This window comes from Arachis ipaensis, chromosome B03, assembly GCF_000816755.2.
Source record: "Arachis ipaensis cultivar K30076 chromosome B03, Araip1.1, whole genome shotgun sequence".
In the NCBI taxonomy this organism is placed as follows: Eukaryota; Viridiplantae; Streptophyta; class Magnoliopsida; order Fabales; family Fabaceae; genus Arachis; species Arachis ipaensis.
Window position 1 is genome coordinate 37,890,908 of NC_029787.2, and position 9,615 is coordinate 37,900,522.

Here is a 9,615-nt window from a genome sequence, read left to right on the forward strand (position 1 = left end):
GGAGCCGATAGGCAAGTAATACTTAAACCTGACCCGTCCCGCCCTTCCTAAGAACCCACCCCGCTAAAAATCCGTCCCGATCAAATAGGGGCAGGGTGGGTTGGGTTCCATGGTGTTGCCATCCCTAGTGCAAAAGAGGGGGATTGTAAGGTTCTGAGCGATGTTCCTTCGGGTTATGCAACTAAATCTCGAGTTCCTTTCCGTGACAAGGTATTAGGCATTTTTTCGCCTCAACCTATGCCCAAAGATCCGTCGTTGCTAGGAGAACGCCTTGCTCAAGTGATAGGTAAGCAAGGAGATAAGGAGCGGACAAATGTGATTTTCTCTAAAAAAGAGTGACCCTTATGGCACCCTACAAAGATGCTACAGTGATCAAGGTTTTGGGTAAGCATCTGAGTTACACTGCCATTATTAGTAGGTTGAAATCAATTTGGAGTAGTGTCTTTCCCAATTCTAGTAGAGTTGGCTTTGGTTGTCTTGCGCGATCATGAAGGGAACTGGGTGGTTGGAAGCGCTGGAATGGTCCCGGAAATAAGTGTGCTTCATTGTGAACTCTGGGCGATATGGTTTGATTTAGTGATGAGTTTGGAACATGGTGCTAATTCCATTGTGTGTGAAACAAACTCGGCTGAAGTTTTTTCTTTGGTGACTTGCTGAAATATTCCGGCACAACATGAAGAGCATGCTCTTCTTGACAAGGTGTTTGACCTGAAGAATTGCAACTGACTCTCTCTTGGCTTCTCTATTATTCACCGTGATCCCAACAAAATTGTAGACACTATGGCTAAATTTGGACCTCAAAGTAATTGTGATCAGAGGACTTGACTTCAACTTCCTGAGACTTAGTTGCACCTATTGCAACGTGATTTAGCTTAGGCTATTCGTTTCTCCTTTTCTTTATTTTTATTTCAGCACCAAAAATAGACATGCCATTTGAATTTATATATTGAAATTGATTTAAAAAATGTGGTGACGCATAGTAGGACATGTAAGCATTGCAAATACGTGGGTGTGCAGGTGAATGCCGCAATGTAGTTTTTATTTTTCAATTAGTCAATTGTGATGAACTTGAGAGTATTTATTTAAGAGGCAATGACACGAATATCTGCTAAATGAAGAATCATTTAGGAGCCAGGTTGATCGGAAGCTAATAAGATTAAGATGCTGAAGCGATGGCTCGTGCTCACACCGAGTTGGAAGTGAAACACACGAGACCAGACACTTTGCCGTTGCCATGGCTCGCTTTAAACTCGTTTTATGAATACAAACACCTCTGGAAAAAAAAAATCCTCAAAATGGAGGCCCTAATGTTCTTGGGATTATGTGGAAATTTCGTAGCAACAACAGTTCTGACTTCTGAGCCACCAACTCAACGATTGAGTGGACCACCCATGGTGCCACCACCTATTTTTGCACACTTCAACTCTCAGTAGAAAGAGAGACAAACAGGATGGGTTAGATCAAATTTTGAAGAAATATTTTTAATATCACAATGCGCGCCTACTAGTCAAGGAAGTTGGATAAGAATTCCTTAGCGTGATTAGAGCGCCGTTAATGATAAAGAGAAACGAGGATGGATGGAATGCAAGAATTTACATTGCAGAATGAACATGATCTGTACACAGCGCTACATGATTAACTAATTAGGTGCTTCTATCTCTACTCTATAGACTCTAGCTTACGACAGCTCATAAAAGGCAAGAGTAAAATCTAAAATGTCTGCAGGGAAGTGACTCAGATTATGTATAAGACCAAACGATAACCAGGTTGGTTCCTGGTTTTAGGGAAAATTTGGTTTGGCTATACAAATATTTACAAACTCGCCGTCAAAATCAGCACACTAAGAGTAAGAGCAGCTGGAATTTGATTCCTCACCCTTAATAACCCGGGTATTGTAAGAGCCACAAAATCCACATTTGTGGTATAACCAATGGAAGCGTGAAGTGCCCTTTTTGTCACAGTCATGGCAGAGTATGTCCTGCATTGCCATTACAAAACTTAGTTAACTTACAATATACTTAAAAATTATTTGCTGGTGAACTTCAATACCACACTGCTTTCTTCCGTAGAATCCACATTAACTTTGGAGAGGAATGAAGTGAAGAGTAACAAGAAAAAAGTGTTCACCTGACACCGGTCCTTATACTCTTCAGGAAGCTCCTCAGTAGCCAATAATGCGTCAAGCATGCCAAAATAAACCTGGGTAGACGGAGAAACAGCTAAGCATGGCTTATCCTTAATAGTTCCAAACCCAATACCCTTCAACGAGTACAACTGAGACCCCCACAAATGGTTGATATGGTAATCAAAATTTGGATTTGTTAATTTAGAAAAGGAAATAATATTAGCATAGATTTGTTATAACTTGGTGATACCTTCCAGGATTTACATTGTTCAAGCTTAGCAAAAATGAGAGTTTAATTTAACTAAATTATGCAGAAAACTTCGATGAATGCAAAAGATATATTAAATTGAAGAAAATCTTCTTACCGCCATATCTCCCAATGACTTGCTGCAGATAGGACATGTGTAGTGACTACAAGTGTATGCCTAACATATTATAACGAAGTATAAGATTGAATCCACAAATCTTTGAGATATTTTATATAATTTCCCCCCTTTTGTTTAGGGAGGGAACTAAAGACTCTATAATAGGCATGTTAAACAGACCTGAAAGCAAGCAGAATGCATATAATGGCCACAAGGCAGAGCTCTAACTGGAGCACTTGACGTGAATAAATCATCACAACAAATTGGGCAATTCATTTCTAAGCCTTTTTCCAGGCACTTATGTGATTGTGATCTTATGCCCAAGCAGCAATTGCATTTCATGCAATGGAAATAATCAATCCCAAGCCCTCGTCCGACACGGCATATGTTGCAAAATGGGCAATGATATACATTCCTGAAAATGAATGATCCAATAAATAAATAACAACTTTAGGTAAATAAGTATAAATATGTTCATTTCTTTGTGATAGTACCGAAATAATTAAATTTATGTTTTTCGAAATATTGATATATCCTCGGATTATCCCTCCCTTTTCAGGAGAAGAGGTGATTTTGTCTCGGGAAATCTGTTCTCTGAAACCTCCACAAGTCAAATTGCTTATCCTGTAACTTTTGCCACTAAAACACTAATAAATTGTAAACTCCAAGCAACAAATTGGCCCATGGCATTTATTCTGATTCCGCACATATGGGAAACAAAATAGAAATTTTAATTCTAAAGATTTTGGATTTAAAGTAAGAACAAAAAATTACCTTTCATCATCAAAAAATTTGCATATGTTGCAATAGTATTTTGCCATTGAAAGTTCGTTACATGAAGGTGTCATGCATTTAGGCCCTATCGGCTGTATATTCAGGCAGCGCATACACATCATTTCTGATGTTGCTTTTCTGCAATAATCAAGCAGATGGTTAGATGTATGTACTACCAGTCTACCATAAAGTAAAAAAAATCCTATCAGAAAATTACCTATCCATTGAGTGATCGCTCACATTGTCATGACAAAATCTGCAAGTAACTAACTTGCCACAACATGCAGCTCGTAGCTTACAATTTCTCTTATAGTGCTCACACCCATACACATGTTTATCAGGGTTCCGAAATGATGGTGACTGCCCTTCTATTTGTTCACCATTAGATGCTACTTCAGTTATGGCTTTCAGTGATTTCTGCTGAGCAGCTATCCAACGACTACAGTACACAAATAGCTAATCAGTGAGTGTATGTTCATGAGGAAAATGCAAGGTGCTATAAATAAAGCTAGGTTTAAATAAAACCAGAGAATTATGCTCATTTATACAGACCTTGTCATCAGATTCTGCACAAGGTATGCCTTTCTCCTTGGATCAAGAGTTGAATCACGATAAACCTTTCGGATCTCTGACTCAAGTTCATTCTGGTTCATCCGGAATATGTCTTTCCAACCAGGCTTGAACATTTGATCATTATGGTCCAAGCTTTCTTGATATTCAGCACCTAAGAATGAACGATACCAATCTATAATATTAATATCTATCATACAATTTCCATAAAACATGGAAGAAACTAAAGCTAAATATAAACCTCTTCGAGAAGTGTTATGATCTGATGATTCTATCTGTGTTATAGGTGCTGGACTATCTTTCCAGCATTCAGTGAGCCATTCATTGAACATAGTGTTTTTAGTTGCCTGCTTCCATGTGTCCATCATTTTGTTCTGTTCATCATGAGTAAGCGCGGAAGTTACCCATGGCAACATTGATTGGAGAACTTCAGCTCCAGTTGTTCCAATTATCCGTCCCACTATCTTGTCCTGTTCTTCTACAGTGAAATGTTTCCCAAATAATGGCCACAGTTCACACTCCTCCCTGAAAAGATGATGATCCAGAGTAACCCTTATGGATTTGCACATTCCTTGAAGCTTAGTCGCGAGTTCATTATACTTTTTAATATTCTCACTACCCTTGGAATCAGATGTTCTAAAATTACTTTCACTTAAGTTCTCTGGCATATGGTTCATCTGCAAGGCTTCGTGAAGCATAGAAAGCTCAGAAAGAACGCAGGAAATATCCTCAAATAATTGTTCTTCCTGCTTATGGTCCAGCATGTATGAATGACTCACATTATGAAGTGCCTCTTTTGACTCCAATGCTGGAAATACTATATCATCTTCTGCATTACTATGAGCTCTATATAAGCCCCATAAAAGACGAAATCTTCCACTAAATTGCCGAAGAACTATCTCATCACCATTACTCAGCTTTCCAGATTCAACATCTAGATACTCCAAGTCTTTTCGTATAGCTTTGTGGAAACTAAATATGGTATCAATTGGTCTTTGTGCAGATCCAACATCAGATGAGCTGCTTTCTGTTTCCCATACAAAAAGACTGGAATTAAGAGATGGGGCAGAAGAGTTGAAAGACAAGGACCGCAAGGACTTGGCTGTAGAAATAGAACTCAGCCCCAAATTGTTACTGTTTACTCCTAAACCTGGCACACAACAAGACCGAGTAGCAAAACATTGTTTTTGGACATTTTCAGTCTCTGGATTTTCAGTGATATCTCCATTGTTGTGGGTTTCTAATAAGTTTCGCTTGAATGACTTTCTGTTCCCATCTGATTTGTCTAATACTAAACAATCTCTTACAGATGATGCGGAAGCACAAGCGCAGGATGGCCAAGCAATGTTTTCTTCAATATCAGAAAGTCTTTGAACAGGACAGCAACCTGACGCACCAGAAGACAAACATAGACCTTCAATACGAGCCTTGCAAGCCCACCCAGAGAAGAGTGTAACTATAGCAGAATCCATTTCTGGAGCTGAAACAGATAGGGATATTGTCAGATATAGAAATTTGTTTTTGGATGAAAAATTATCGGATGAAATTGTGAAATTTCATTTCTTTAAGCAGGCAAATATATTAAAATAGACATATAACCTGCCAACTGCATGTTTCTCAGAAACATCTTTGTTTCTTCTGCAGTTAATGATCCTACCAACCATGGAAGGACGCGCTCAATCAATTTCAGAGGCATCATGCACAAGCTTTGATACAGAAGTTCGCATTGCCTTTTAAAGCTAAAGTGCTTTCTTGCAAGTGGAAGGACCTACAGAATAGATCAATTAAGCGCATTTAATGTTCCTTGAAAAGTAACTTGTGTTGCAACTATCTTGTCAAAATCACAGAATAAAATTTAATTATGCACTATGAAACAAAAACTCAGTGTCACACTTATGATAAAATTCGGTTAATTAACTGATAGATACGAGAATTGGCCATATTTATCAACTTTGAACATATGATACATATCCCACAAACCAAATATATCAATCTTTATGTTGCCGAATAAAATCAAATTTGCTAACTAATTCCAAATTTCCAACAAACACCTCCAAACATTATCACATAAACATTTATGACTCACCTGAACTTCTTCATTATGGAAATGTCTCTCTATGGTTTCCATTATATGATCAGCATGTGAGCATAACTTTGAAAAGAATTCAACTTCTGAATTAGATGTTGCTCCTTCACTTTGAATACCTTCAATCAAACACCGGAAGTCATTAAACTGGCTTTCTTCTTCAGCATGCTCCTGAAAAAATGACAATTCTCCATCTACTGCTGGAAAAATAACTTTGTCCTCAGCAATACTGCATTCCCAGTAATAAATAATCAATATCTCAGACATGGAAGGTTGTCTTTACTATTCATATAACATCAGATTTACAATACTATAAGTTTGCAGAAAAAATACATACAGTACCATGAATCAAGTATGGAAATTTTTAAAAGAAATATAATTGGGTAAGCTACACTAAAGTGATACCTATGAAATATACAAACTTCGGCAATGAACTGCAATCTTTGATTAAAAGAGGATAGATTTGTAAAATCCCCTGAACATTGTATCTTTCTGGTCTCCACTGCTATCTCACTTAGCTCTTTTCTAATTGCATTATGCCAGAGCAATATTTCATCTATAGGATGTGTTCCAATGGCATCAGAGTCATCCAGGGTAGATCCAGAATATTTCCGTTTTCCAGTTGATGGGCTACTACTAGATTGAACTTGAGAATGTTTTACACAACTGTCAACTGTGTTAACACTGCTTCTCCCTTCCATCCACTTGAAAATAACCTTCAATAAGCAAGAATTGTATATATTATAATCACATATCAGCTTCAACCCATAAAGCAACATTAACAAGAAAAGGAATCAGCAATGCATTATACAAAATTTAAAATTTAAAACCACACCTTTTGAAGAAGCTTTTCCTCTGGCACTATCTTGATTAAGCAATTCTGCAAATCCAGTCGTTCATCAGGTGATATGGATCTTGAAAGCCATGGAAGAAATTCTGTCATCATGTTCACGGGAATACTGCAAAGAAACTGCCAAACTAAAGATGCCTGCTCCTCGAGAGAGAACTTCTCAATAAGCAAAGGAAATACCTGATATCACCCAAGAAAAGGGGGAAAATTAAATTCAGACACATCCAAAAGGATTTCTACTTACTCAGTTTTACAAATTCCCCTTGCATTGGAATATACGTGAATTCTTAATTCAATTTCTTCCTGAAATCAACTTTAGCTGTAAGTTTTATAGAAAATACTTCTTACCAGACCAAATGTTAACAGCTTAAAGATTTTTGGATACAAGTAATGTACAAAGTTAATAAGTAAATTTGGCTTTAGTCATATTTACTAATATCACATTAAAGGTTCAATAATTTGAATGTGTTGATGTTAGTCGATGGCACCATATCACTCTGAGCCCCAAACTTAAGGGTACTATCATCCCATTTGGCCAGCTATTTAATACAACAAGCCCTAAACCCCACGCTATGCCCAGAACCAACGCGAGTCCAAACAAGGGATGGGCACAAAAAATTTCCTGTATTGGGTCATTTCTACTGGACAAGTGAAGTAAATAATTTTTAAAACCAAAAATAAAAACACATATATGGCTTTAGTGTCCTAGAATTTATTAAACCTCTCATCATAAGATTAATTTGGCTCTAAGTTGCACCACATTGGCCAATTTGGCATCCTCCCACATTCCAAGATTTAAGAATAGTATTTAAATTCCTTTTAGAATAAGGAGTATCCCTTATTCTCTAATCTCTTTGTAGCCTGTCATTTTCTCATCATTTTAATGAATGTCTTGTTTAATCAAGAAGTAACATTAGTACCTTTAGGATGAAGAATGTCAAAAAGTAAGTCCATTTTGCTATTGCCTTAATCTGGATTTATCTTATAAGGTCCAATTGGAAATTCAAGGTAAGGACTAGTAAACAAACTTATACCTGCTCCTCTTCCTTTGCCATGTGTTGACTAACTGACGTCTGCAAAGCTCCTGTGCAGGATGCTAACTCTCTAGCAAAACTTTCATCGTTGTGGGTGGAAGAATTTAGCAGCTCAAATAGATGATCAAAAAGATTGTTTTCACCTTTGTGTTCAAGAGAATATGTCTTTGCAACATTCTTCACACGTATATCAAGGGCTGGAAAAATCACCTATATTCCAGAATAATATATTTCACTCAGAATGTTCAAAAGCTTTAACCATAGCCGAACAGGATTGATGCAGACAAATTAACAGAATAATCTTTGCCAAAAGTATGAAGGTGTCAAGTAAAGCAATAACAGAAGATTAAGAAATTGCTAAACAACACCGGTTTCTTTTTCCTCCTACTAAGTCTTTCCAAGAGCAATAATAGAAGATTAAGGAGAAACACGGCAACAAATCAAGCGATTTCGGACATGAAAAACTAGAAAGGCGCTCCTCCTGTTATCATAAATATTGAAGCTAGTTATCATACCAGTAGAAATGAGCTTTCGTTGAGCTAGACCAAAGTTTGACCTAAATATATGAAGAGGAAATGGCAGAGAGACAGAGAACACACAAACAAGAGCACCATTTGGATTCTGTATCGAAAAATGTAATCAGCTATAAAACTTAATTTTCTACACCATTTCTATCTGCAAGGGAAATTCAAAGACACAGTCCAAAAACGAAAAAACTCCAAAAAAAAACAAAGCGGAGGCAAGATTTGCACCTCGTCTTCGGCATTGGAGTGGTGCCTGTACATGGAGCTGAGGAAATGGTAGCGCTGGGAGAGAGGCTGGATATCGGAGGAGTTGCCGGTGGCGAATGCCATGGCGAGACGGTGCAGCGCGTCTAGCTCGTTCCGAATCGCCTTGTGGAAGAACAAGAAAATCAAAATGGGCGAGTCTACCAGCTTAGAGCACTTGACGCTGCCACTGAGCGCCGTCGAGGAGGAAGTGGAGGACGAATCAACCTTGTCGATGGAATTGGAGAGCACCGCCAGTCCTCCGCCTCCATCCAAGTGCTTCAGCCCCGCCGAAAACGGCGTCGTCATGTGTTATTTTCCCTTTCGTTATTCCTTTGAGAATTCTGTTCTGTTGGAGCTTATTTATTTTGCGGGGAAGATTGGCGTGCAGTGTGTGTGACACATGAAAGGGAAGGGAACGCGAGAGAGAAAGAGGGTGTTTATGGAGGGAGAGGTTGTTAGTTTGTTGTGGTTGTGTCTTGTGTGTGAAACTAAAAATGTAAATGATGGTGGGAGCGACCAGGAGAAGGCGGGGTTCATGCCGATAAGGGGAGGAGTGTCTGGCTGTCTGTGATATACCACTGCCACTGCGACCGAGAGGCCAACCCAATGTTCGTGGGTCCCACGCCACGTCACATCCATTTGCCACGCTGGACATTTCATCACCTCCCTCGTATTTTATATTTATTATTAATTAAAAAATTCTCAATTAATTCCTACTTTCATCTGTGCACTTAAGAAATTAATTTACGTCGTAATATTAATATGCTAACAAAAAATGTCAGAGAATTATCCATTAGTTAATAATATTTAAAAATGTGATTTAAAAATATATTATTAAATTAATAATTAAAAATAATAAATTATATCAGTTTTTTAAATATTTTTTTATATTAGAATTTACATGATAATTGTTTATTGGTTTAAAAGTTAAAACTCAAACTTATAAATTTTTTTTGAATAATATTTATAATAAAATTAGGCGTCCAAGCGTATATGAAATTTTCAATTAAATTATTACTTGCTCTTTTTTTTTTGTATGTA

The 9,615-nt window shown here is 37.5% G+C and overlaps 1 protein-coding gene across 2 annotated transcripts; it reads right to left on the minus strand.

Moving 5' to 3' along the window:
* Positions 1,575-9,131, minus strand: LOC107630339 (zinc finger protein BRUTUS). Of its 2 annotated transcripts, XM_021118782.1 has the most exons (15): positions 8,557-8,673; positions 8,320-8,425; positions 7,805-8,014; positions 6,756-6,950; positions 6,326-6,636; positions 5,921-6,149; positions 5,434-5,602; positions 4,076-5,314; positions 3,817-3,988; positions 3,482-3,703; positions 3,265-3,402; positions 2,671-2,905; positions 2,491-2,550; positions 2,128-2,199; positions 1,575-1,978 (listed from the first exon to the last, which is right to left on the minus strand). In XM_021118782.1, the coding sequence occupies exons 3-15, from the start codon at positions 7,823-7,825 to the stop codon at positions 1,841-1,843; spliced, it is 3,201 nt and encodes a 1,066-aa protein (XP_020974441.1). In that variant the 5' UTR covers positions 7,826-8,014; positions 8,320-8,425; positions 8,557-8,673; the 3' UTR covers positions 1,575-1,840. The 2 variants fall into 2 exon arrangements, with proteins under 2 accessions (XP_020974441.1, XP_016188927.1); XM_016333441.2 differs by lacking the exon at positions 8,320-8,425 and having other exon boundaries at positions 8,557-9,131.